The sequence below is a fragment of the Camelus bactrianus genome, chromosome 23 (assembly GCF_048773025.1).
Source record: "Camelus bactrianus isolate YW-2024 breed Bactrian camel chromosome 23, ASM4877302v1, whole genome shotgun sequence".
NCBI lineage: Eukaryota > Metazoa > Chordata > Mammalia > Artiodactyla > Camelidae > Camelus > Camelus bactrianus.
In genome coordinates, this window is record NC_133561.1 from 29,140,183 (window position 1) to 29,167,678 (window position 27,496).

Below are 27,496 nucleotides of genomic sequence, written 5' to 3' on the forward strand. Positions count from 1 at the left end.
CATTTTTGCCTTTATGCTATCCCAAAGGGCCTATGAAAGATGCCAACAGATTATCTCGAGTGCCTGCCCTGATTTATCAGCTCAAGCTCACTCCCTTTTAAGGAACAGCCCCACCCGCTCAAGTGCAAGAGAAGGATGTTTTCCCAGCATAAGAATGATCTCCAACCCTCTTGAAGTATATAAATATATATATATGCAATTTGAAAACTTTTATAACTTAAATATTTGTAACAAATTCAGGCACAAATTATTCACAAACAAGTAATGCTATAATGAAAAAGAAGACATACTCCAGTTAAAGTACAGATTAACAAGATAAAAGGAATTTTATCCACAACAATTTGAAAACTTTCATAAACACATAATTCCCTAGGAAAACAGCAAAATTTACTCAAGAGGAAATGTTTTAAACCTGAGAACTCTTAAAACAGTTACAGAAATGGAAATAGGGTTTTAAAATAATTCTATACTAAATAAAAAGACCAAATGATTTCACAGGAAACTTTTAACAAATCTTTAAAGAAGTGATCATTCCAACCTTACAAAAATTCCTCCTGAGAATATAAAAAAAGGAAATGCTCACCAGCTCACTTTATAAGGACTTCATAACCCCAGTACCCAAATCAGACAATAACAAAATGATGAAGAAATACAGACCCATTTCATCTATGAATATAGAAACAAAAGTCGTAAATAGAAGATTGCATTAGCAAATTAAATTCTACAGTATATAAAAAAGATAATAAACCATGACAAAGGTGGATTTAATGCAAAGTTGGTTTAATGTTAGAGAGTCTATAAATGTAATTCACTACATGACCATATAAAAGAGGAAAAATCATATATCATTTCAATAGTTACAGATATTTTTAAAATCGTCATAAGTTCACTAGTAAAGAAAGAAATCTTTTAATAAATTAGGAATAGGAGGTAATTTCTTTAGCATGATATAAAAAGTACATTTAAAAAATTAAGCAAATGTAGTCCTAAGTAGGGAAACATTAGAACATTACCCTTTAAAATCTGCAATGAGGCAAAGATAAGATCAACACATTTGTCATTCCTGTAGTAGATGTTCTTGCCAGTACATTCACTTAAAAAAAAATTCAGAGGGAGAAGGATTGGAAAAAAAAAATCACTATTTGTAATTGATATGATCATTTACATAGGAAACCCAAAAGAGTTCTACAAATACTGAGAAATAATAGGAGAATTTAACAAGTAACTCAATAGAAGATTAACATAAAACAATGAACTGTCATTTCATACACTAGCAACAAAAATAATTGAATAGAAGATACTATTTACAACAGTATTAGAGGACTTCAGTTACGTGGGAATAAATCTAACAAAAACTGAATTAAAGCCACTATAGGGAAAATCATAAATTCAAAGAAGATCCAAACAATGGAGAACTATTCCAACTTCACTGAATTAAAGATTCCGTTCTCTCCAAATTCATCTACAGGGAAATTTTGATCAAAATCCAAAAGGTCATTTTGGGGAGGAACCCAAAAACAGATTCTAATCGGTATGGAAGCGCAAAGAGCCAAGAATACCCAGGCCACTTTTCCAAGGAAAATTTGAGTCTTTACTTAACATACCCATATCAGGACTTATTTGAAGCAGCAGTAAATGAAGCAGTGGTACAGGCACTGGGATACATATGACGACCAATGGGTAGGGAGCCCGGAAACAGGCCCACATATCTACGAAATGTCGGCACATTAACAGTCACAGCATTTCAGATCAGTAGGGAATGGAGGGACCACACCATGAACAAAGCTGGGAAAGTGTTTCTCTGTAGGAAAAAATACATGAAACTGAATTAGTGCCGGTTATGCACCCTGCATCTCAGTCTCAACCCCACGCTTCTCTACTCTTCTCTATAATACTAGATAAAACGTGTGTTGGCTCTATTATGTGAGAATATTCAATTCTGCTCCAGAGGACCAAGAAAGCAAACAGGATGGGTGAAATTCATCAGACGTATTGACTATAGATGGTAAGCAAGCAAGCAGTTTGTGAGATCTAGGCAGAATTCAGATGTGCTGAAAACAGGAGCGAGTTTGTAATCCGTAAGACATGCAAAAACAGAAAAAATGGAGCACATTACAAAAAGAAGAGGACAAACAAGAGTGTTACTTACAGATAGAAATGAATAGAAAGATCAAGCCACAGGTCACTAAGTATAGAGCATGCTTCCTCGGGGCTGACAGCCAGGCCACCCCACGTTGTCTCCCTATTGGTGACACCATTCTGGTCCCTGTAGGCTCTGCCCTAGAAATGCTGACAAAAGGAATGCCACCCTGAAGAACACTAAGGAGCTGCGTGCATAAACCTGCCGCCAGGCCTGCTTGTCCTGTGTCCCTCAGTAGAGCAAGGATACGTTGGTTCCAAGCATCTTTCATCTGCTGATACCTTAACCTCAATGCTGGTCCTCGTAGCCACAGTATTGGAGTGAAACACACGATTGAGATGCTGTGATCCTTTCGCACCCTATCCCAAGTGGGTTAACCCCAATTCTTTCCTCTTGGCTCTGGCTGTATGCTTTAAATAGATTCAGTAACCTCTGTGGTTTGATCATCATTATTCAGTCTGAGCCTTCTTGGTCCGTGGCCTCTACAGCCTGCACACTGGGAGGCTTCCACTGAATGGAGCCAGTTCCCCCAAGACACTGGGGCTGGGAATCTATATGCCACGTTTCCCAGACTCCCTGGTCAGCTGGTTTCTGGTTAGGTTCTGCCAAGAGGAAGCACTGGAGAGAAATTGGCAGGTGGGAAGAGGAAAGGGGGCTCACTTCTGACCTCTGGTTCTCATCACCCGACCCCTCCACTATCTGAACACCTCCACTACCAAAGATCCCTCTGCCAAACTGGGATCCCTGAAAGCTTTCAAAGACCCAAAACAAGTTAGCCATGTGGGGAAAAAAAGGCCTTAATTCCAAAATATGAAGATGGAAAATTGAAATGAACAAACGTTTCATTAAATGCCTCCAAAAAGTAAACTTAGCCAACTTGTAAACTGCAATCCAATTCTTCAGCAGCTATCCAGAAATGCAATGAAGTTTGAATTACAAGGACAAAATGAAGACTATGTCTTAAAACTCGAACATTTTAAAAACAATTTTCCTTTTTTTTTTTTTTTTTTTTTTACGTCAAAGAAGTTATATTTAACATGGGATGAGGGTCTATTTTAAATGGATTGATATGATGTGGGTGTATTTTGGGGCTGGGAGGTGGGATGTTCAATGGTAAGGGTGGTCATGACCTAGAGGTCTATAAAGGGCCGGGCAGAACCTCTTACTCTTGAGATTTCTGTTGTACCCTCCACTATGTCCAGTGTAGTTAACATCCCCTTCACAACAGCTTCTGTAATGAGGTAGGGGAGCAGAGACGGCGAGGAGCAGTTAAGAAAGCTAGCGTTTTGAAGAGATGTGCTAGCTCAACTCTATCTGGCCTGTGAAGAAACATAAGGTCCCAGGGCAGACTTGTGTCCAGTGGCTGGAACCTGAGTCTGTGGGTGGTCAGGGCAAGGTTGTGTGTGCTTGGAGTAATGAGTTTCAGGGAACCTGGAGAATAGAAAGAGTTGCCAGTTATCACCTAGTGTCATGGTTCTGGTGTCATCCGTAGCCTTGCAGAGAACAATTCTGGTTTCTCAGAGGAAAGGAGTTGTCAGCCTCCAATCTTCTTACTCCTACATCCTTCCCTGATGTCTGATATCCACTCTGTCCCTGGCATGTCTTCCTTCTACACCAGGGCTTCTTAAATTGAGCGTGTATAAGAGAGAGCGCCCGTTAAAAGTGCAGATTCCCAAACCTTACCCTTGATCCTGTGTAGGCCACGTCTAAGAAGCTCTGCTCCGTAGGATCCTCTCTCTCCTCTGCCCCCAAAGCTAGTTGAAAAATTCAGGTGCCAGAGACAAGTTCTTCCCTGTTCCCCGAAGCTTGCGCAGACAAATGGCATCTGAAGCAACCAGAAGAATTTACTGAGAATGAAGGAAGAGCCGAGGGGGCCAAATTGGTTTTCATACATAGCAAGGATTGCTGACCCACATTTTGTTCACAGCCTCTCAGTGGGTGTAAAGCAGATCCAGGTCCTGGAACTGAGAGAGTTGGGGTTGGGGGAAGGCAACACTCTTTCTGTTAATTGGGATTTCCAAGGACAAAGGCCCAGTTTTAAAAATTTTGTAGCCCTTTCTGTCCCCAGCTGCAGGCCCTTGAGATCAAAATGTGGTCAGATCCAAATCACCACTTGCATTTTGAAACAGATTCATACTCTACCATCAAGTGCTACCGAATTTGCATTATAAGCCTTTGGTTTCATTATGTGATGAAAGGCTTTGTTTCCTCTGTAAAGGAAAGTCAGGCAGCACGATCAGAATGGAGGTTTGGGGGTTTTCTTTTAGACCTGGACACCCTTCTACTTTCATAATGCTAGGGGATCTGCAGAGAAATAAATCAGAAAGAGCAAAGAGTGCTGGGCTTTCCTCTCTCTCCCGTTGGGCTTTGTGGCACAGACATCATGGAAGGGACTGGACTGGGTATCTGTGGTCCTGTGATCATGTTTACCCGCTTCCGGTGCCATTATCTGCTCCTCCTGGCTTTTCTCTTCTCCAGTCTCCATCTCCCCCGTCCAATCCATGACTGGGCTGACTGCTCAGCTCGAAGTTCCTGCATTTCAGATTACCAACATCCAGAGCAGTCCGTGAGAAATAGGGAGCTCCAGGGTCAGTTCGGTAGAAGAGGCTGGAGTCAGGGGAAGTCTTTTTTTTTTTTTTTTTTTTTCTGATAGGAAAGCAAGATGAAGCCCCTAGAGTCTCAGACGCGGGCTTAGAGAGGATGTAACTGGAGAGGAGGCATCCCAGGTGCTTGCGGGAGTCCTTTGTCTTTATGATGATGGTGACAGGATCAAAATTATGTGGGAAAATCAGGACGGTCCAGGAAAAAAACCCCTGCAAATTAAAATAGACTTTGTAGGAAAAAAAGTGAAAGGAAAACTTGACAAGGACAGTTTGGGAGGGTAAAATGGATGATTACAGTCACATATGTGTCCTGCTCAAGCTTTATGCATCATTAATATACAGCACAGCCTCAGGTATGACTTTCCCTAAATGCATCAGATTGGACATGGGGTAAGTTTTACATGATTAGCAAAAGGCTCCCACTTATCAACTCAGGTCCTCACCAGTAGATTCCTTCTGCAAGATTGTTCTCAGCTTAAAACTTTAAAATAAAGAAAAACAAAGGAAAGGAAATGGAAAAAAAAAAATCAGAGGAAACTTGCCCCTTGCCCTGGCCCCTGGCAAGGCTGACGTTAAAGTTAAGTGGAAGTCGAGCTGGAATAAGATGGGGCCGCTATATAAAGTTGAACTAGGCATCTGGGGCCCTCGCTAAATCTTTTTGGCCTCGACGGCGGCAACCCCAGCCTCCCTGCTGTCGTCCCCCGCCTCTGGGACTGAGCAGGGAAGCTCACGTTAGTGGCAGCCAAGGAGAGGGGCCGGCCGTGCCAGGACTAAAGAGGGAGGGGAGGGGAAAAAGCAAGTTTCGCCCACCCCACGTTCGGGCGGAGGGGCGGGAGCAGCGCGTCCGGGCCGGGCGGAGCAGTGTCTTGGGCTCTGTGCATCTCTTCGGGAGCGGCGCGGGAAGGATGCTGGTCCGCAGGGGCGCGCCCGCGGGGCGCGGGATGTCGCGGGGCTGGACCGCGCTCTGCTTCCTGAGTCTGCTGAGTGAGTATGGGCCGCGCGCCCGGCCCTCCCGACTTGGCGGCGGGGAGGGTGGATGCTGTCCCGGAGGCTCAGCGCGCAGAGCCGAGTAACTCGGAGGGAAGGGACCCCTGCCCCAATCCACACCCCCACGCCCACGGCAGCGCCTGGCTTTGGTGGGGCGGGGACCGCTCGATCTCAGCCCAATGGAGACCGGCGGCTCACCTGGGAATCGGTGGGGGTGGGACGCGACGGGAAGGCGACCACACCGTGAGAGTGAACGAGCCCAGGTGTAAACCGGGCAGCCAGCCCGAGGCTTCCCAGAGTCAGACAATGCGACACGCTCGAATTGTCTCTAAAATAAAGTGCTTTGAAGATGCCAGTGTCTCTTCACGTTGCCAAAGGTGCGGAGGGCAGAGTTAGAGCCAGAACCAGGAGAGGGGAGGAAGGGAAGCAAGAAAGTTTTGAGGCTGATGGTTGATGCAGAAAGCCGCGACCTGAGTGGGTTTCTAGGAAGAGAGCCCTTGCGCCCGCCAACCGCTAGGACAGGGGGAGTCAGAGCTGGACGTTCAAGGAACCAGAGCAAAGCCAATCTGGTACCGGGCCCCAGGTCCGAGGCCCAGGAGGCCCAGGAGGCAGGCTGAGTTAGGTGTCCAGGGGAGTTTGGAATGAAGAACAGTCCGTAAAAATGTTCTTGCTTTTAAGATCGTAAAGCTAAGTTACAACTCCCTCTTCTGACACCTACACCCGTTGCACTGGTGGATGGAGTCTGTTCCGGGCCTGGCCCCCTTTCCCCACCACAACCCCTTGCCCTGGCACAAACTCAGATTTGTTACAATTGGGAATTTTCTTCCCTGCCCCTCTCCAAGTTCTAAAACTAGTGGAGAGGTCTGCAGACTGGTGGCCACCACCCCTCTGCTCAGCCACCCATACCCTTACTTCTTAAGCTCTTGCTCTTACTTTGGTTTAAAAAAAAATAGTAGGCATCCAATAAATATTCTTAATTGCTTTCATTTGGGGAGAACATTCTCCATTTCATCTCCTTGCTCTTAGAAGGTTTTAAACATTCTAAGTTGTTCTCCTTTGTGCTCAAGATTTTGCTTCCAGGCCTCCAGGGCTCCCAATTCCCTATTCTTGCTACATCCTAGAGGCCACCCACCATGGCCCCAGAGAGTGACCTGGGCCAGCCAGCTAGGCCTCTTTGCTCTCAGTCTCCTCCGCTGTCCCCCTTTGGGTCCACCCAGTCAAAGAGAGACTCTGGGACGGATGGAAGCTCTAAGTTAGGCCCTGGGTTGACCTGTTAGGCAGCCCCAGACATGCCCTTTGGGACAGGGAAAAAACTGTCACTAAGGTGTTGAAGCCCTAGAATGGGGAACTGCCCAGGGGTCTAGCCTGCGACCTCACAACCCAGTGAGTTGACCAGCAGCTCAGATTCCTATCCAATGCTCCAGTCTCCTTTGGCTACACAGCTCATGATGACCTGGTCCTGGGCCGAGTGAGGCCCACCCTTTTCTTATTTCCTCAGCTGGCTGGTCTCAGTCTCGCCTTGGCCTGCAGCAGTGAGGATGGGGAGAGCAATTTAACCTCTGCAGAACCTTGGGCAGATACATAAGAATTTCAGTATCTCTGCTTTGAGGATGAAGGGTGGGGCCTGGGTCTCTATTCTCCATCGTGCCAGACTGCTCTGTCCAATTCGTAGCTTTATGCCTTCCCTGAGAGCTTTCTAGGGCTTGTTTTTATTTAACACTAGGAGTTGTTTTCTGTTGCATAGTGGAGTAAATGAAATGACTGCCTTGAAATACTCACAAAGGGGCATTGCAGAAATTCCTCTCTGACCCTGGCAAAGAGCTTTGTTCTGGGAAGGACTCTTTTCTGTAAGAAGTTGGCCTGGGGATGGTACAGCAGCCAACCCAAAGTAGACCTTCTTTGTTGGAGGTGAGGTGGCTCTGCGTGGTGACCAGAGGCAGGGTGGGGGCTGAGAGGCCACCAGGCAGCATTGCCACTCACCAGCTGCGAAGAGAAATCTTTCAGGTAATTAGGGAACCCCATCTGTCAGGCCCAGGGTATCTGTTTCCAAGCCCTCCTCGGCCTGTCCTTCCTCTTGCCCTGATAAGTCCCACCCCCCAGTCCCACCCCTTCACATTCCTCTTCTTCCTTTGGGTCCTTCGTGCCTGCTGACCCCACACCCATATCCTGTCTGGGGCTACATGTAAGAGGGGAAAAAGAAAAAGGAAAAGAATTTTATCAGATATTTTCCAGAGGGGAGAGGACTCCACCCTTTGAATCCCTGCCACATAGTGACCAAGAAAGAGCAGCCTTGGGACCTCTGACTAATTCAGTGGTCCCCAGTGCTCCCCCTTGTAGGGCCAAACCAATTGGCACAACCTTTGCAAACGCAAGTCTTTAGCAGCATTCCTGTTTAACTGATAAAATGCGCCTGGGCATCTTTTTCTTATCCTTTTGGCTCCACCTCCTGGGCCTCTTCCTTCACTTGTCTTCATTGCCTTCCTTCTCTGAGTCTTTGTCTCCAAAATCTTAGGGGCAAGGAGCACCAATGTGCCACAGATAAACTCAGGCGCACAGCCTTGCAAAAACAAACCAGAGGGAGGAACAAATTCCACTTCTTACCATCTCACTGCCCGGTTTCCTTTAGAGCCTGGGCAGGAGGGCCTGGGCTTGCTTTCAGGGCTGGATAGTTACCCAGCTCCACCCTCAGGGTGCCTGGGCCTCCTTCTCCCATTGACTTTGCTGGATGTCACTAAATGGCCCTGAGTGTGGAGCACTGAAAATGTGAAGGTGTGGAAAAAGAACAAAACACCACCCTCCGAAAGAAAAATGCTCAGTTGCCAGGGTAGAATTTCCATATTTTTCTGGGCTTTGACTTCTCTAATGAGAACATTCTCTTCCTTCCTCAGCTAAGAAATAAAAACACAGGAGCTACAATTTTTAGTCCCAAGGGCTCTTGACTTTGCTAAGGAGAAAGACACATGCGTCTTGGGAGAATGTGATACGCACGAATAGGGATGTAGACCAAGGTGTACTTCCTAGGACCTACACTCCGGAGCCCACCAGAATGAATCACGCCCCTTTGGACATAAAGGAAAAGATGTCTGGCTTAACTGGGAAGTCTTCTTCTGATTTAAGGGGGGGGGAACCCCAAAGAACCCACAATTGATACCTTCTAGGGGAGCAACCTCTCCAGATAGCCAGCTCCATTGTTTAAGAAAATGCCTTAATGAGTCTTTGGGTAAGAAAACCTAGACCCCTGGACAAACCTTTGAGGTCCAAAGCAGACAGGCGGTTGAATTGCTGAGCATGAGAAAATAAAGTGGCACTTTGTATTTGATGGGCCCAAGAGACAAAAGACTATAGGACTCCAGAGCCCAGGAGAGCATAGAGAGAAGAGGGGAGGTACCCAGAGCAACAGGGAACAGTAGTGAGTAGAAGGTGGAAAAGACCTGGCTGGGAAAATTCCTTCCGGTGTGGCATGGCTGTTGAGCACAGGAATGTCTAGTAGTCCAAGAAGGTGCTGTTGTCTCTTCTGGGCTGGGCTGTAATCTCACCCTGTGATCTCCAGCTCACCAATATCCACAGCAAGGATGCTTCCTGAATGCTTCCAGGAAGGATGGGTGGCTCCCTATCTCTCAGAATTATTCATTCTAGTTTTTAGAAAACATAATCCCATGATGATAAGTTTTTCTTTGTATTGCAGTGAAATTAGCCTTTGTAAAACTTCTAGTCATTAATTCTAATTCTCTTCTTTGAACTCACAGAATTAATCTGATTTTTCTTGATTGCCAGCCTTAACAATCTTTCCAGTCTACCTCACTAGATTATAAGCTCCTTGAGGACGGGGTTTATTTAAACTCTAGTGACACACGTAACATCAGAAAAGAATCTTCTCTTAGTTTGTGCTCTGTTCCACACAGTGTCAAGCTTGGTCCTTTGCACATCATGGGTGCTTCGGAAAAATAAGAATGAATGAGTAAGTGAAGTCAATCTTGAAGAAAGGTATCTGTTCTCTCTCCCCAAATTCTTTTCTGGATCAAAGTTCAGCAATTTTTTTTTTTCCAGTGAAAGGCCAGATAGAAAATCTTTCAGGCACTGAAATCCATTGTGGTCTCTGATATATGTTCTATTTTGTTTAATTTTACAACACTTTAACATATAGAAGCCAACCTGGGCTCACTGGTCAAACAACACACAGCTCCTGGGTGGGATTCGATCCACCAGAGGAAGTTGCCAACCCCTGATCTAGATGGAAAAACACTCAGCCCTCAACCATATGACTTAGTTTGTAGAACTTTTGTAATTCTGGTTATCTCCTCAGGGGCACTCCCTTGATTGAAAACATTCCCTCTTAAGAGATAGCGTTGAATGAGGTGGCCCTACCCGGAAGTGGTCAGCGTGAACAGGCCTGCTGCAGCTGCCTTTCACACCAAGCACTTATTGCGACGCTTGTGCTAAGGACCCTGAGTAATACAAACAATTGTGAGAGATGGTTCCGGCACTCAGGAAATCTGTAATGGAACAGAGGTGACAAGATCTATACTTAGGAAGCAGCATATATGATCTTGCGCCAGATAAGCCAGGCCGCGGTCTGATTACAGAGCCCAGGCTCTGTGTTTTGAGGGCCTCCTGTCTTCTTATCAACACAGACTGTGGGCTCCCAGCAGAGGCCGGCTTGTTCCTTCCTCCAAGTACTGCATCCCTTGGGATTAAGATACCCAGAATCTCTTCCAGCAGACTCCTCTTGCTTGTGCCGGGTGCTAGAACTTGAAAGGATGGGCAGAATGGGGCTGCCTGGCGAGGAGATCAGAAGACAGCCCCAACAAAGAGGAACATAAGAGGGTCTGTGAAAAACAAGACCGAGTATAGGAAAAACCAGTCTCCTAACGGACAGGGATTTAGGAGTTTCGGTAGCAGAACATCCTGGATCTCTGAGGGTTTGTAGAACTTCTTTAAAGACTAAAAGAATCTTCAATTGACTAATTGTAAGTAGAAATTTTTTAAAAATGTATATCTTATGTCTCTGCTTCCTTAGAGTACTGGAAAAAAAGAAAAAGGACTTTAACCTTCATGACTCAACATAATTCTGTTATGGTGCAACTTAGCAGCATCAGTAATGCTGCTGAAGGTGTACATGTTTATTTACTCCTACCGTAAGTGCTTCCAGACCAGTGTGCGTTTTCATGCTCGTGTCTGTCTTTCATTTATTGCTGTTTATTCATTTTCAGCTGTTGCTTCTCCCTATTGTTTGTTTTGTCTCTTTCTAAGTTTCAGCTTCAGTTAGGTTATCAGATAACCATGCTTGTTAGAATTGTGTGTAAAAGAAGAAAAACTCTCTGAAACAAGTACCTGTAGGTTAAATGCACCACTTTTGCAACGTGAGTTTTGGGACATCTATTTGGCTTCTTAGAATCTTCATTTCACTAACTTCCTGATACCCTGTCTCCTCCTTTTGTTCTAAGTTCATGAGTTGAGATCAAATAAGGTACCTAGGGTCAAATAGGGTACTTAGGGAGACACCATTAATAAAGATGGAGTGAGAAGTAAATAACAGAAGATAGCCTTTTGTTCAATTTTAAGTCATACTATAATGCTCTGTTGGGTTGGAGGTGAGGGCTGTTCCTCCAGTCTGGAGTGAAATGGAGCGGAGGTTTCACTGACTGTGTCTTAGAATCTGGTTGGTTGGTTGCCATGACTCCCATTCAGAGTTGGTGATCAGAAGCTCAGATAAGAGATCAACATTGGATGGTTTAAGGCCATCGGGTTTGGAGGGATAGGATTAAAAACAGATCTGTGGTCTTGATTCTTCTAAATGTCACACCTCCAAGACCTATCTCTTCATGGGAGCACTAGAAAGAGTGCACTAGGGACTCTGAAAATAAGGAAGTTCCTTATGGAACAGTCTCTAGGCTGCAGGGCCTAGGTCAGGATTGGTCCCCAGGGCTCTGCCAAAGTGGCCCCTTGCCCTACACCAGCTCATATGTACCCCGTTGCTTAAGCTGTTGCTCAGCCTTGGCTTCCTGCCCTCTCTCTTTATCCTGTTTCCCCAGGGTCTCCGAGGCTCACCCTAGGCTCAGGGACGTGAATCTGAGGTTGGGGGTCCCTTCTCATTGGCAGACAGATCCAGCAACCTGTCCCTCAGTTCTTGGCCAAGCGGTGGGTGGGAGGAGGTGGCTGCAGCCGGGAGCCCGACCCTAGTGGCTGGGTAGCTGGCCTGGGTCCGGGATTGCTTCACTCATCTGGAACAGGCACCTCTGTCCTCCAAACTTGCAGCGGGTCTCTGTTCACATCTGGAAAAGTTCAAAACTGTTTGTCTGGGTGAGGGAGGCCCTGGGGGAGGGGGATCAAAAGTGTGACATCACCTCAGCCAGGCCCAGCTTTCTTTGGGGAGAAAAGAGGGCTGGGCCAGGCTGGGCCAGATGGGATTCCCAGGAACTGATGTATTGGAGGGTGGAAGAAAAAGGCTGGGCAGGAAGAGTGATGTCAAGGAGAAGTTCCAGTGGTACCTTAAGAGGATAATCCTTCAAGTCCATGTCCAAATGTTCCCACCACCTGCCCCCTACACTGAGGTCATACCTTAGGGTCAGATTGCCCAGAGAGGCCTTAAATAGGCAAAAGAAGACTGGATCTGCTTCTCCATCTATTTTATTTTGACAACCTTCCCCCTACCCCTACACCTGAGCCAGACAGGAAGCCATCCTTTTCTCTCCAGAGTGTGGAAGATGTATCTGATTCTTAGCAGTTTGTACCCCCTGACCCTCTTGCTACTTCCACTCAAGAGTGAGCTAAACCTCAGTGCCCATTGCTCCTTGCCCCGTATGAGCCCGGGCCTTCCCTTTTGGCTAAAACCTTGGTGACCCAGGTTCCTATCTCCAAAATAGAGATAGTAACAGCCCTTGTTTCTCCAGCTCACCTGCCACACGATTTTAAGGTATGATTGTTGACTCACCATGAATGTCAGTCTACCTGCAGCAGGCTGGGTAGAGAGGCAGATGCGGGAGGCTGAGATTTGTCACCACCTTTAGGAGAAGCATTCTTGGCTTCAGGTTAATTGCCTTGAAACCAATGCCTAACTTCCGTCTGGATGCTGAGGGAAAGAAGAGGTGTCATTCTGTATTGCTCTGTACCTGGAAACCTCTGAAAAAAGATACACCTACATCTTAATCAGGAAAAGTCAGAGGCAAGCTTGAGGGTGGCTTAGGACCCTTAGGGGCCTTTCTCTGAGGATGGTACTGCTACGTGTGAACTCCGGATACCAAGGCTACCCCTAACATTTATAGGGCTCAAGCCAAGAGTACACTGGAGGCCCACAGACTCTATGTCTAAATACTTCAAAGTTGTAAGTCAGGCCTCCTAACTGGTAAATAAAATATCTTCTATCCTCTCACCTTGAAAAACATACCTTCTTGGCCACCTGGAAGGCCAGATTTGAATTTGGGCTTTGGCTCACACCGCAGGGGATCCTGCATGCATGCAAGGCTCACCTCGCCCACATGCTTAAGCCCTAACCCTTCTCCCTGCAAACAGCCACCCCTTGGGCCTGGGAGGCATACACCCTGGTTCTTCAGATCACCCTCAGAAGGATGGGCTGGGAGAAGAGGCCCATGTAAGTCCTCAAGTGAGCAAAGAGCTACGTGGGCAAGAAATCTAGGACTTCTGGTCCCCAATGTATGATCTACAAGAGATAGTACATCTCTGTTGGCCCCCTGGGCTCCTCATGGTTTGGGGAAGGGCAGGGCAAGACGAGGAACAGAATGTGGCCTTTAACGTGCAGGGTCCAGACAGGTAGCTTCTCCTTCCTGGGTCTAAGGATGGCACTGCTGGGGACCCTCGGAAACGTGGAAGGGTAAGGACCTGCAGGAAGATCTTCGAGAATAACTAGATCCAGGAACATTACGCTCTAGCAATTTAACATTTGTTATCTCATTGATTTTTCCCAACAATCCACACAAGGAATGACTCTCACTTTAAAGATGAGTAAACTGAGATACACACACACACATACACACATATACACACATTAAATTACATAGTTAAAACAAGTCTCAAAAAATTTAAAAATTAAAAACAATAAATTGCAGTTATTGACAGAGTTTGGACTGAGCTCTCGCACTTCCCACCACATTTGGTGAGAAACCAGGCCTTACCGTCTCTAGTCCCTCAGCTGGATTCCTAGGTCAGAAATTCCCAAAAGAAATCTTGGGATTGCTTGCTGCGGTTCCTCAGTGAAAGAGAAGCAGAACAGATTTGAAGGTCATGAAAGAATGAAGGGCTTTGGGAATGGGGAAGCTTAGGGAGGGTGGAAGGTATATCAGAGGGCTGCACAGAGATGCTGTGAACTTTGTGATTATTCCAAGAGTTAAGATATTGAATGGAGAGTGACAAAAAGAAAGAAGGATACATTAAAAAGGAAATGAAGGTGCATCCTTTCCCACGTGTTAGATCTTTGCCAAGAAATTGAGTCAGGTGATGCCACGAGGCTCCAGAATGATTTATGTCCTGATTTTTCTTCTTTGTTTCTCTATAGGCTCTGGGTTCACAAATGCAAACTTGACATCTGCTACCACAAAGCCATCTACCACAGGAACAGCAAGAATGTCTTTACCTGTTCCTACAAATACAACCAACCAGGAAACCACCACACCAAGTACTCGGAGAAGCACCAGCCTCTACACTGTCACTCAGGGCAGCAATGGGACCACAGCAGCCATCTCAGGTAAGAAGTGTTTGTCTCCTGAGGCCCCAGAAGGAGGCTGCTGGCACTTGGGTAAATCATCAGAAGGTTTGCAAGCAACCCCCACCCTCTATTTCCCCGACCGATGGAAACATACAAGCCCCTTGTAATAACCGCTTGGGCGTCATGCCTAGGGTGCCCTGAAGCAGTTCCAGACAATCCTTCCTATTGTGACAGCTTTCTCAAGTCAGCACCCTGGCAGCTGATCCTCATCAGTAATCTTCCTTGTATTTCTCAAGTTTAGCTTAGAGATAAAATCGGCATCCTTCTCTGATCTCTTCTAAGTGAAGCAAAGTGTGTCCAGGTTCAGACCGGGTGTCTGAATTCTGTAGGGTGAGCCAGTCTCCAGTTCAGTTTCAGAATCCTGAGGATACCGCTAATACATTCTGGATGATAGCTCTGGTTCCAAACAGCTGGCTGGAAATGAGTTCTGGTTTAAGGTAAGAGTTAGGACGTGAAATAACTTAACTTCCCAAATTCCCTTTTCTGGATGGAGGTCCATACCTATGTCAGTGAACTGAGATGTGTGTGTGTGTGTGTGTGTGTGTTTATGCAAGCATGCATGTATTCATACTTATGTTTTGGTCTCTTCCAGAGACTACAGTCAGTTTCACATCTACCTCTGGGATCACCTCAGTCACTGAAACCATGAACTCTTCTGTCCAGTCACAGACCTCTTTAGCCACCACAGTGTCTTCTACCTTCATCAGTTTTACAACTTCCGAGATGACCTTGAAGCCCAGCACATCATCTGGAAATATTTCTGATTCTCCGTACAACAGTACCAGCCCTGTGACATCTTACACTCGCCCTTATACCCCATCTACTCCTACCCCAAGTATCGTCAAGGTGAGTGAATTGGGCCAAAAATGACAGATTACCCCCTCACTGCATATGTATGCAAGCTCTCTCGTCCCCTTAACCTCTCCTTATGCCAACCAATGAGATTGGGGTCGTGTAGGTTAGCATGAAAAATGTGCAGCTTAAATACTGCTGGAAAGGATAGGAAGGGGAGGTGAGGGGTGGAGTTGGGCAGCAAGGCTGATCTGTGCCATGGGTACTGTATTTCTAGGGAGTGGAGAGTGAGAAGGATTTTCAGAGATCCATCCCGTACTCTTTGGTCCTTCCCAGTACCAATCGCTCTGGTCCTTGGCCAGGGTGTCACCTGACTTCAAGCATATTTGGAAACCATCCTCCACCTAATGGTATTGCTTTTCCCAGAATGTCTAAAGCGAGTACCATCTCCTCTGCGTGAGAGGGTTTGGCGGTGTGCCGGGGGTAGAGAGGCAGTGGGGAAGAGGCACACCAGGGATGCTGAGCTCAGTTGCTTGTCTCAGCCTTGGGGCCTGCGGCTGTCAACAGTTCTCAACAGGAAGGGTAGAAACTATGAAGGTATGGAGCCTGGGGACAGGCATGGAGAGCCTGCCTGGTTTCTATCTTTAAAGGAGGTAGAATAGAAATCTGGAGAGTCCCAGGGACCAGGAGGAAAATGAGTGTCACCAGAATCTGCCTGGACACCTCATTATCTGTTTAGAAGCGTGTAATTCACTGTAGAGAAAACAGCCCAAATGAGAAAAGATCCTCCTCTCTTCCATTTCTGCATGATCCAAGCCAATGTTTACCAAGATTGCAAATAGCTACTTGCCTGCAAGTTCTGGCTGGTAAGGAAAGTCTTGATTATCTGATGGGGAAAGGACGTGAATTGAAGGAAGAATATAACTGTTGAAAGTCTCTAGTCTCCTAACAAATTTTTCAATTTCCTTTTTCTAAAACCTCTTAAGAAAATATCTCACAGAAATCAAACCAAAAGAAGAGATGGGGAAGGATCAAGGGGCAAAGATCCTGGCTTCTTTACTTTGTTTTTGTTTTAATACAGGGAGAAGTCAAGTGTTCCCAAATCAAAGAAGTGAGATTGACCCTAGGTATCTGCCTGGAGCTAAATAAGACCTCCAGTTGTGTAAGTCAAACTCTCCCGCCTCTATTCCTCTCCCTCCCTCTCCCGCCACAATTCCTTCTGAACATCCTTAAGCTGTGTCTTGGACTGGACAGACTTGAGTTGGGGGGGGGTGCTTAGCATGGAAAGGTGACTTCCAATACTGAACTTTGGGTTTAGGGAGTGAGAGGCCCCATCTGGTGGACAAAGAAGGCAAAGACAATTTTATTTAAATTTAATTACTTTTCCCCACCCCTATTGTACATTTAATATATACATATTGTCAGATTTAAGTTTGCTTTTTATGTTAAGAAAGTCCTTCATGAAATGTAATGTAGTCACCTAAAACAGCAATTCATTTATTATTATTTGCATATAACTCTTTAATATACACATAGAATTTCTTTTGTTGTAACACTGCCTTTTCCATATACTATTTTCCCCAACATTATTTATCGAATGATCCTCTCCTCTATTTATTGGAGTGCTCACTGTAGTTTATATTATGTTTTTATATGTCATAGGGCATATTCTTCAGAGATATTTTATTTGTTCAGTTTGTCTTTTTTTTTTTTTTTGCCTGTTTTAATCTTTTAAAATTATTATGCTTTTATATTACAGCACTTTTAGTATCCAGCCAAGCAGGTCTTTGCTCATTACACTGTAAAAATGTAAGGCATTTTTCATCTAATCTTTTAGAAAAACTTTAGAAACATCTTTTCAAGATGCAAAAAAGCACAAAACCGTTAAAATTTTAATTGGAATTGCTCTAAAATCCCTTTGAGTAATAACTTTCTGGTTTTCTCTGGCATTGTTCAGTATCTTCTTTTCTTAGTTTTTAAAGTATTCTTTCCTGTAGATTTTATGGATTTCTTTTAGGTTATTTATAATATAGATTTCCATGATACATTCCAACTGATTGTTGTTGCTGTATTAGAAAGTTCATTGAGTTTTTAATATTTATCTTGACTTTAGTCATTTTCTTTAACTTGCTCATTAATTACAAGAACTTTTTAGTTATTTGGTTATTTTCTGGTTTTAAGGTGAGCTATCACGTTATCTATCATAATATGCTGTTTTTCTCTTTGCTTTTAGTAGTGATGTCTCTTCTTTCAGTTTCATGTCTTATTGCATTTGTAAACTGTACAGCACAATGTAAATTTTTAATGATGATAGCAGACCTCCTTGCTTTGTTTCAGTAAATCCAATTTCCTGACAGTAAAAATTTCCTGAATGAAGGATAGGATCACAGGAAGAGTGGTATTTACTTATATAAAAAAAAAACATTTTCTTACAAGTTGGGAATTCATTTAAGGGAATCATGTATATGATGTGTGACATGCATAGACTGGAAAGAGCCTGAGTAAATCCTGTAGCGTGTAGAGGGTGTTAATATCTTATTTTGTCCATTCTGACTGTTGGTGTCTATGATTATCAGTTGGGTCTTTCTGAATCACAGTCCTTTTAAAATAGTACCTAAGAAAATTGTTTAACTGAAGACTTTAAAAAACAACAGAAATTTTGAAGACATAGGTGCACACAATGGAATCAACTACATGTAATTTACAAAACAGTTAACTTAAGCATGAATATGCAATGAACAAGTAAGAATCTGGATGTTTCTGATACTGATTTTCTACTCTATGCATTAAAAAAAATTTTTTTGCCAAACACTTTGCTAATTATAACTAAGAAAAATGACCATCTTTTCTTTCTCTCTCTCTCTTTTTGTGTCATCTTGGTCGAGCCCTTATCTTCCTGAGTTTCACACTGCTCTGTGCCAGAATGCTAATTCTTTGTACAAACGATTTGGAGCTAATTGCAGAGGATTCATGCTAAGTGTCTGTCCATTGCTCTTCAAAGTTCACGTTTAACGAGGGTCATCATACAAAATAAGAGCTGGAAACTTAATGCTGCTCCAAAAATAACTCCTCTTACTGTGCTGCGCTCTCTTTCTCTGTGATGTCTTTACTGTCTAATCTATTTTGTACCACAGCTGAGAAGGTCTGCACTCTACTCTGAGATGTGGGGAGGATCTGTGAGTAGGGATGTGGAAAGACAGCAGCTCCTCCAGTCCCCTAAAGAAGGCTTCCGCCCTGTGCCTAATGAATCAACTCTGTGGTAGCACCCGGTGTCGGGCTACTGTGTCCCCAGTTCTACCACTGCTGTGGCTCCCCCTTTCTTCCTGAGGGCTCCTCTTCCCCAGCACCCAAGTAGCAGCGCCTCCTAAGGTGATTTTTTTCCCACTCAGTAATCCTAGTTCCAGAATTTTGGGCCACAGCTCTGGACTGTGTCCCAGATTCCTCTTCCTTGAGTCCTACCGCATGCTTGTCTGACAATCGGTCTGTTCCAAAGGCTGTGAGTGATGTCGTGCCTCCCAACTTTCCTTAGGTTGCATTTGTATTTTTGGTGTCAGAGGGCCCCACGGCACTGGTTCTAGGATATGGGTTCCCCTAATATCCCATCCTTGTCATGCCCTCCCGTCTACTATGTTCCCATAACAGAAAGATGCATGCATTGTTCTCAGCTATCCAGACATGCGTTTTTGCACTGGTACATAGTGAGTACCCTCGCTGTTAGCTCTCACTTTGTGGATTACTTAGGTCTGTCTTCTGTACATGCATCCTATAGACACTGATATCCCAACTTCTCCCCTTCTGCTCCCCATCCTTCCTCTCCAGGCAGCAATTACCTATATCTAGGGTGCAGGGAGGTAATCCCACACTCTTGCTAAGCACCTGTTACCACATCTCAGAATTCTCATTAGCAGAATGTATCATCTGATGTGTGACATTCATTCTCTCTGCTGGACCATCGGGTCAATTTAGTTTTTGTGGTTGTGGTTTCCCAAATAGTTTCCAAATGAGATGACTCTATTCTCTTATGCTATACCGATTTGTCCAGGGAAAGCGACCAAGAAGTTGTTTTAATGGTGGTAAAATTTACACATAAGATAAAATTCACTGCCTTCACCATTTTTAAGTGTACAGTTCCGTAGTGTTAAGTATATTCACACTGTTGTACAATCGACCTTCAGAACTTTTTTCATCTCCTAGAACTGAAACTCTATACCCATTAAAAAAACTCCCTGTCCCCTCTCCTCCCAGCCTCTGGCAACTACTCTTCTACTTTCTGCTTCTATGAATTTGATCTTTCCAGGTACCTCATGTGAGTAGAATCATATACTGCTTGTCTTTTTGTGACTGGCTTATATCGCTTAGCATAATGTCCTCAAGGTTCATCCATGTGGTAGCAGGTGTCAGAATTTCCTTCCTTTTTAAGGCTGAACAATTGTGTGTTCGTACCCCATTTTGTTTATCCATTCATCCACCAATGGACACTTAGGGTGCTTCCACCTTTTGGCGATTGTTAATAATACTGTTATGAATGTGGCTGTACAAATCTCTCTTCAACACTCTGATTTTATTTCTTTTTGAGTATATACCCAGAAGTGGAATTGCTAGATCATATAATAGTGCTATTTTTAAAAATTTGAGGAATTGCCGTACTGTCTTCCACGGCAACTGGCTGCACCATTTTCTATTCCTTCCCACAAGGTATAAGGGTTCCAGTTTCTCCACGTCCTCACCAACACTTGTTATTTTCTTTTTTTTTTTTTTTTTGATAGTAGCCATCTTAATTGGTGTGTGGTGGTACCTCATTGTGCTTTTGACTGGCATTTCCTAATGATTAACGACACTGAGCATCTTTTCATGTGCTGACGGACCATTTGCACGTCTTCTTTGGAGAAATCTCTATTCAAGTCATTTGCCCACGAGTTCGTTTTTCAGAGCTGCCTTTCTTTAGAACCACGTGTGTTTATGTGCAGAGGCTGTATTTACTCAGCTAACTCACATCCCCCATTGACTTCATCTGAGGCAGGCTGCCTCCAGCCTCCAGACCATACCCCCAAGCCCACGCCTTCCCTGCTCTCTGCCCAAACACTAAAGATCAGCTTCTATGCAGAAAAAATAACTTACAGGTGGAGGACTGATGAAGACAGTGTGTTTTCTGGAAAGAGCCTGAGATCTGGGGGACAACCTCGCTTCTCATCTCTGGTCAGATGCCCACTTGTGTGACTTGTAGCGGGTCCTTTAATGATTCCAGTCTCTATCTGAAAATAGAGTTTACCTGCATTGTCATACTCACACTGAAGCTGATAAAATTATTGAAAGGGAGGGAGGAAAAGAGAGAGAGAGGCGACTGATCCTAGAAACTCAACATTGGGAAATATCTTAAAGGTTGTTTAGAAAAATACTTGTCCCTCTCTCCCCCCCACTCCAGTGCTTAATGTGTTTCTTTAGCATGTTGAATCTTTGCAAAGTCTGAGACTGTTACTCTAGCAAGGTTAGGTGGTTTTATTACTATGGTTATTATTTTTACAAAATAACATGTACCAGCAGATGTAGTTAGGGGTCCACAAATCTGATTCTCATGAGCAAAATGCTGAAGCTGTGGCTTCCTCCTGCCCACTCTCCCATGATGTCTGCCCACTGGCTCTCAGGGGGCAGGATGTTTATTTCAAGCATCCGGAGAAGCATTGTGCTTTGTTCAGGATCCACCTGCTCCTCTCCGGGCCCAAACACAATTCACTGATGCTGCTGGGTTCCAGAGTGGGAGGCTGGCCACTGCTATTCCCTTGAATTGAGTCCAGGAAACAACACAAGGGGCGGAGGGACCTTGTGTGGAAGCCAAGCCATTTGGGACGTTAGGATGAACAACAATTCTCTGAGTTCTTATTTGTTTGGTGCTCTGGTTAGTGCAGACTGGGTTCAAAATTATGTCATGTACCCCCTACTCCCGCCACTGAGAGGTCTTACAGTCTGGTCAGAGAGAAATGACAATTAGCAGTTAGGCAGAATATGATTAAACATCAAAAAAGTGGATTCTAGAGGATATGGTAGATAAGGTGTTGCTATTATTAAGAATAATAGTAACACCTGCCATTTCTCCAGCCCATTTGGTTCTAAACACTTTGCTGGGCACTCTTCCTACAACCGCTCTTCAGCCACCACCACGACCAAGGAACCTGCCCTCACACTAGTTGCCTGACATGCAAAGAATCTAGCAAATAGCAGAGCAAGGGCTGCTTCCCAATCTGATGGAAGCAGGACTGGCTTCCTGGAGGAGGTGAGACGTGAGCTGAGTCTTGAAGGATGGAAATCCAAGGGAGAAGGAAGTGCTCTTCATGCTCCTGGCATCCAGGGCTGTGAAGGTGTCAGGCTGTCACTTGGCTGGGCTTCCTGGCGATGGTGCCCCTACTCCAAAGGCCTCTCCCCACCAGCTTCTCCTGTAAACAGTCTACTCATAACTCAAGGGCTATTTCACGATGTGTCTGATAACCCCAAACCAGATGTGGGCTCACCCTCCTCTGAATGTCCAAAGCACTTGGCTGTACTTTTCTTGTGACACATACCAGGTAACTAGGTCTGTCACCTCGTGGTCTCTTGGTGCCTCAGTTTCTCCATCTATAAAATGGGGAGGATGAGACTACCCATCTCCTAGGGTTGTGTGAGGCCAACCAGAGTCCCCGTGCCTAAAGCACTCAGAACAGTGCCTGAGACACAGGCAGCGTCCATTGTCTTTGCTATGCACACTGACAGCTCGGACCATGTAGAGTTCATAGCTTCTCCCCACCCCCACCCCCAGACACAACCCACGTGACACATGCAAGAGGATTTCACAGCGTCTCATAGTCAGGTCCTGACAGACGTCTCAACAGCTGGATCTGGCTGGGGTAGAGATTCTCTGGACTCAGCAGACCGAGGAGGTGCTGCTTTGTTTGGCTCGTTTCGACTGTGCCGGAGCCCAGTCCCACTGCCTCTCTCAGGAAGGAGACACATTTCAACCACTCAACCTTCAGAAGCTCAGAGTCCTCCAGGCAGGGGTTTCCCTCCTCCTCATGCAGAAGGCGAGGTGCTCGGGAGCGTGTGATGTTCACGAGAAGGCAATGGAAGTCTCTCCAAGGGGAGCTGGGCCCAGGGAGGAGGGGACCACTGAGCACATGCAATGTGGTTCCATCCACATGTGAAGAACCTCCATCCAAGGACTTCCTTGGAAACCTGCATAATCTAGCCCTTTCCTGAGGGGTGGAGCCACAGAGGCCTGAAAATTCACTTCTCTGTCCCCCTGGCTCTCGGGGACCTTCTGAGGTTACCCTTGGACTCATCTCTCTGTGATCAGGAGGTTTGCTAGCCCTGCTCTCTGGCCTGACCAAAGCCTCGAATTCCAGCTGGCAGAAGGAAGCTGGGACGTGAATCCAATCCTGACCTTGCCTGTGCCGGAGCAAAGGAGCCTGGGGTTTCCTCCCTGGGGCCACAGCACTAGGAAAACACCCAGGCTGCGCTCCAAGCCGGGAGGGGCCCTCTGGCCTCGCCCCGAGGAGCAGTCCTGCTTCACAAACAGGAAGCTTTCTCCTCCACGGAGGATCCGTCCTGAGGGCCCTCGCACGCCCCACAGATCTCCCCCCACCGGAAAGCTGTCAAAGCCGGCCAGGCATTTCCTCCTCCGCCATCTGCCATCCGGACAGAGGAGGGAGTCTTGGTTTCGGTTCCTTTCCTGTGTAGGGTCGGGGGCCGCTCCGACTGGAGGCTGCTGGGATGAATCCTGGGAGGCCTGAGAACAGGGTGCTGGACGGGTCCAGCCAGTGCTTCCAATTCATCCTTTCTGGGACTCTGATCATTGAGGACCAGTCAGCAACCTGGAGCAATCTGTGTCCTTCATATAAAACTGAGTTCCATGTTATTAATGGGAAAAGGGAATGGAAGACTAGACAAAAAACACCACTTCAGGGTGAGCCGTGCTTTTTGTGAGACCCTCTGGAGAGTGAGAGGGAAGGGACGGAGGACCCCATGGAATCTGTAGTCATAGATTTGTCCTCTGCTCCTCACCTCCCTTGGCTTTTCCTCCAATATTTGGGGCTATTGGAACCTGTAAACAAAAGATTTTCTCTTCATTAGTATTGCACTATTAATACTTTCTGTTACTGGCAATTTCTTTTGAATTTACTCTGAATAGTGTATGTGTACATAGGCCATCCTTAAGTAAGACAGTATTTCCCAAATTTGTTCTCTGGCATCTCATAGTGCCGCTAATAGAGAAATACTTTGGTCCTGGAAGATTTTGGACTTTTTTTCTTATTGTGTTTTTGCACATCTATAGACTGCAGGATTTTTTTTTTTCGGTTGGAATTTTAGGGAAAAAAAAGATTCTTCTCGTTAAGAGGATAATAGAATAACTTTAAGCAGAATTATTGCCTGACACTCTGGAGGCAACTCAGGGTGTACCAGTGCCCTCATGTCCTGCTCCCCATCTTCCTCTGTCATCCCAGGAGGAGTTTAAGAAGGACAAGGGAGAAAAGCTAATGCAAATCCTGTGTGGGAAGGAGCAGGCCGGGGCTGGGGCCGGGGTGTGCTCCACGCTGCTTGTCCAGTCTGAGGTGAAACCTCACTGCCTGCTGCTGGTCTTGGCCAACAGAACAGGTAAGGGGCACACCTGTCTTTGGGTCCAGGGAGGGGGAGGGGCTAAAGCGAGAGGAGGCTGGGTAGAAGCCAGGCATCATAGCTCAGAGAGCACAGGGGCTGGGGAGCGGGGCTGTGCCGACTTTGGGAGAGACCCTCTGAGGTGGACTCTGCTCACCATCAGAGCGTCTTCTAGGACAGCATTGGAGGGTGGAGCAGGATGAGCTGCTCCAGCCGCTAGATTCAGCAACCCTTGTTTCTAATTCTAGAACTTTCCAGCAAGCTCCAACTTCTGGAAAAGCACCAGTCTGACCTGAGTGAGGTAAGTTTTCTGAGATGATGGTTCTCGGAGGATTGCTGGGTCAGGGGAGTTCACTGGAGCAGGGTAGAGAGGAATTAATTATCTTCTCCAGACCGGCCCTTCCAGCCTCTCTGTCCATCTCCAACAGTTTTCAGACATCCATGTTTGAAACAAAATTACACAATGCAGCTTAGGAGATGTCAGCCTTCATTCTTATTTAGAAAATCCCTGAGGTCCGTGTCTGCTTGGGTTTATTTGCTGTGGGTCACACACAGGAGTTGAGCGTGGGTTCCTCTTCTAGAACCTACATTCCACAAATGACAGACACTCTTTTCTGTGTCTTCTCTTCAAGCTGGGCATCCAAGACTTCAGAGAGCAAGATGTCAGGAGCCACCAGAGCTATTCCCAAAGTACCTTGATTGCACTGGTCACCTCGGGGATTCTGCTGGCTGTCTTGGGCATCACCGGCTATTTCCTGATGAACCGTCGAAGCTGGAGCCCTACAGGAGAAAGGCTGGTCAGTTCTGGGGTCCAGGGCAAAGGAAATGAGAGATAGGTCTCCTGGGGAGGTCCATGAAAGTCATGGAGTAGGGAGGAGAGACATCGGACAAGGTGCTTCTGTGCCCATGCATAGGAATACACGTGGTGTCTTTCTGGGTGAGCACCTTACTGTACCCGTGCGTGAGTCAGAACAGCATGTAGCAGGCTGGGGAGGAGGCACTAACCGGGGCCCTGCTCCCCGTGATAGCAGATGGTTCATGTCATCCATTTATTACTTCCCCTGGGCTAGTTTAGCTGGGTACAAACCAGAACAGATTTGTTCTAAATTTGCCACTAAGTTGCAAGCATATTAAACGCCCACGGGCACCAACTGGCTCCCAAGAAGGGGACACATGGAAGGAAAAGCTACACTTGAAGTGTTCTGGATGAGGGAAGACAAGGCCAGGGTTTGACTCTCAGCCTTTGGCCCATGACCTCCTCTAGGGAGGTTATTCCACCCTGGGGGCTGCCCGGTGTCTGGCGGGAGCTGGCTCGGGAGGTGCCTCGGCCCGGTCAGGTGCCTTTCCTCTGTCCTTTCCCCTCTAGGAGCTGGAACCCTGACTGGTCTCCGGGAAGAAAGGAGTCTGCACAGGCAGCTGCAACCCACCCACCTCCTCCTGCTCCCTTCCCCCACCCCCATCTTGCTTCCCTGCTTACCAGATAATGCTCCTTTATTTATACACCATCTAGGGTGAAGACCCTTATTACACGGAGAATGGTGGAGGCCAGAGCTATAGCTCGGGTCCTGAGGCCTCCCCTGAGGCTCAGGGAAAGGCCAGTGTGAATCCAGGGGCTCAGGAGAACGGGACCGGCCAGGCCACCTCCAGAAACGGTCATTCAGCGAGACAACACGTGGTGGCTGATACTGAACTGTGACTCGGCCGGGCGGGGCGAAGCTGGGCAAGGCCTGCGGGAGGAGCCCCTCCCCGCGTCTGAGCAAGGGCTGCCGCGGTGCTGGAGGAGCCACCCCTTACCTGAGACCCCTTTCCCTCCACACACACCCTCGGGAAGCCGTCCCCGGGCCCCTGCACTGTGCCGCCTAGGGGAGAGGCAGGTCACATCTGCCCTTTACACACTCAGCTCCCTGAATCAGACTCTGGGCTACTTTGAAGAAAGATGTGACGGGGAAAGTCAAGGTGCAGAGAGACTCCTCGGGTCCCTTCCCTCACCCTCCTCTCTGCCTCCTTACAGGCACTCCCAGGGGAAGCATGGGCTTTTCTGGGCTACCATTTCCTCCCAGGAGGGTTTGCCTTTTGCTGTTTCTGCCTTATATTTTCTTTCCCTACTGTAGGAAAACTAAAGCAGCCCGTTGCCCTTGCCCCTCTCTAAGGCACTGTGGATTCGATCACCAGATTCCCTCTTGTTCTCCAAATTCCCCAGACTTCCCCTGCCCCCTGCCTCTGTGGACAGAGATGTGCATAGCTTTCTGGCTGAGCTTGGAACTGGGCTCCAAGTTTTAGAACAAAGTCCTGTGTCTGTGTGTTTGGGGGACAGGGTGAGGGTGGGTGGACACACGTGTTCCCCCCAGAGCGGCAGATGGGACAGGACCCACAGCTCCGTCCTGGTCTCGGAGGGGCCGCACGGACCCCTGTGGGTCAGAGCAGACAGGACCGTGGGGCCAGATCTCTGAGCCACGCCTGTTGACCTACGCTCTTCAGAGGGAGCCTCTTGCTCCGAGGCTAGGTCCTGGCCTTAACCTCTGTCTCCATGGCTTCCTCCCTCCTCTCCCTGACTCCTGGGTTGAGCTGTGGCCTCAGTCCCCCAGCAGACTCCTTACTGTCTCTGCCTCCCCCACCCTGACCCCTCTTACTTCTCTGCACCTCTGGGCCCCTGGACATCTCCAGAGGACCCTCACCACAAGCTACTCTGTGAGCGACCCAGGTTCTCATTTTTGTTTTTTTCTGGAGGGGTGAACAGGGATCCTGGTTTCAATGACGGCTGGAAATAGAACTTTCCAGAGATAGGAAGATGGGTTGGGTTTTTTTTTTCTGAATAAAAAGTAGCGTGTGTAAATACTGTAATTAAAGTGACATATTGGAACACATCTGTTCTGTGGCTCTGTCCAGGAGACCTGGCCGGATTGTGCAGCTATGTGATTGGAGGGGCTAGCCGGGGAGAAGTGGGACCATCTCAGGGGACATAGGTACCAGCCAAGACGCCACCCTTTGCCTAAGTCTGCTGAGTACCCCCCTCTCTGGGGGCCACAGGGGTGCTCACAGGGAAGCTCACATTTCCAGTGGCAGAAGGAAAGCAGACAGAATGCAGCACGGCCTTCAGGAGGGAGGGGGATGGTACCGAGGACTAGAAGCTACACCCTTCGGGAACACCTTTCTGAGAAGAGGCACGTTTTGGTCACAGCAAGCAACAGATGCCAAACAAAGGGAAGGAGCCAGGGCCCTTCGCCCTCTGTTATTGCACCATCCCCACCCCCAAGCTAGGGGGCAGAACATTGTGGGAACTTCTTTCTAGAGACCTGGCCACCGACTCCTGGAGGCCATGCTTTCCACCTCTGCATTAAGATAGCAGCCTAACTGCAAAAGCATCTGTAACCATCCCCCTGCCCCACCTCCTCCAAGAGCCCAGACACCCCACCTCCATCCCAGACCAGAGGAAGTGGGGGAGGGAGCCCTGCCGGACACTCTGAGGAGCTTCAGGAAACACTCCCAAGTATGTCAACAGTGGCAGCAGCAGTTAGAGCCAAACAAAGGACCCTTCCATTCTTATCTGGCCAGAGCCAGACCTTTCCCCTTGGCACCCCCCCCCCCTGCTCCCCACTTCCCCCTCATTTCTCTTCAACTGCTCTAACCGGAGCTTCC

General features: G+C 46.8%; 1 protein-coding gene and 1 long non-coding RNA gene across 3 annotated transcripts; one reads left to right on the forward strand and one right to left on the reverse strand.

The window, feature by feature from the left end:
* Positions 1 to 317: 317 nt before the first annotated feature.
* LOC123611925 (uncharacterized) lies at positions 318 to 5,428 on the reverse strand. The gene is made up of 4 exons (XR_006719028.2): positions 5,187 to 5,428; positions 4,571 to 4,953; positions 3,824 to 3,965; positions 318 to 1,801 (listed from the first exon to the last, which is right to left on the reverse strand). It is a non-coding gene; the product is annotated as an uncharacterized LOC123611925 (long non-coding RNA).
* A 137-nt stretch (positions 5,429 to 5,565) lies between these two features.
* On the forward strand, positions 5,566 to 26,724 carry CD34 (CD34 molecule). Of its 2 annotated transcripts, none has more exons than XM_010967195.3 (8): positions 5,566 to 5,727; positions 14,240 to 14,428; positions 15,042 to 15,295; positions 16,323 to 16,403; positions 23,710 to 23,860; positions 24,109 to 24,161; positions 24,493 to 24,657; positions 25,227 to 25,364. In XM_010967195.3, the coding sequence occupies exons 1-8, from the start codon at positions 5,649 to 5,651 to the stop codon at positions 25,239 to 25,241; spliced, it is 987 nt and encodes a 328-aa protein (XP_010965497.2). In that variant the 5' UTR covers positions 5,566 to 5,648; the 3' UTR covers positions 25,242 to 25,364. The 2 variants fall into 2 exon arrangements, with proteins under 2 accessions (XP_010965497.2, XP_010965496.2); XM_010967194.3 differs by lacking the exon at positions 25,227 to 25,364 and adding an exon at positions 25,371 to 26,724 and having other exon boundaries at positions 5,569 to 5,727.
* Positions 26,725 to 27,496: the final 772 nt, after the last annotated feature.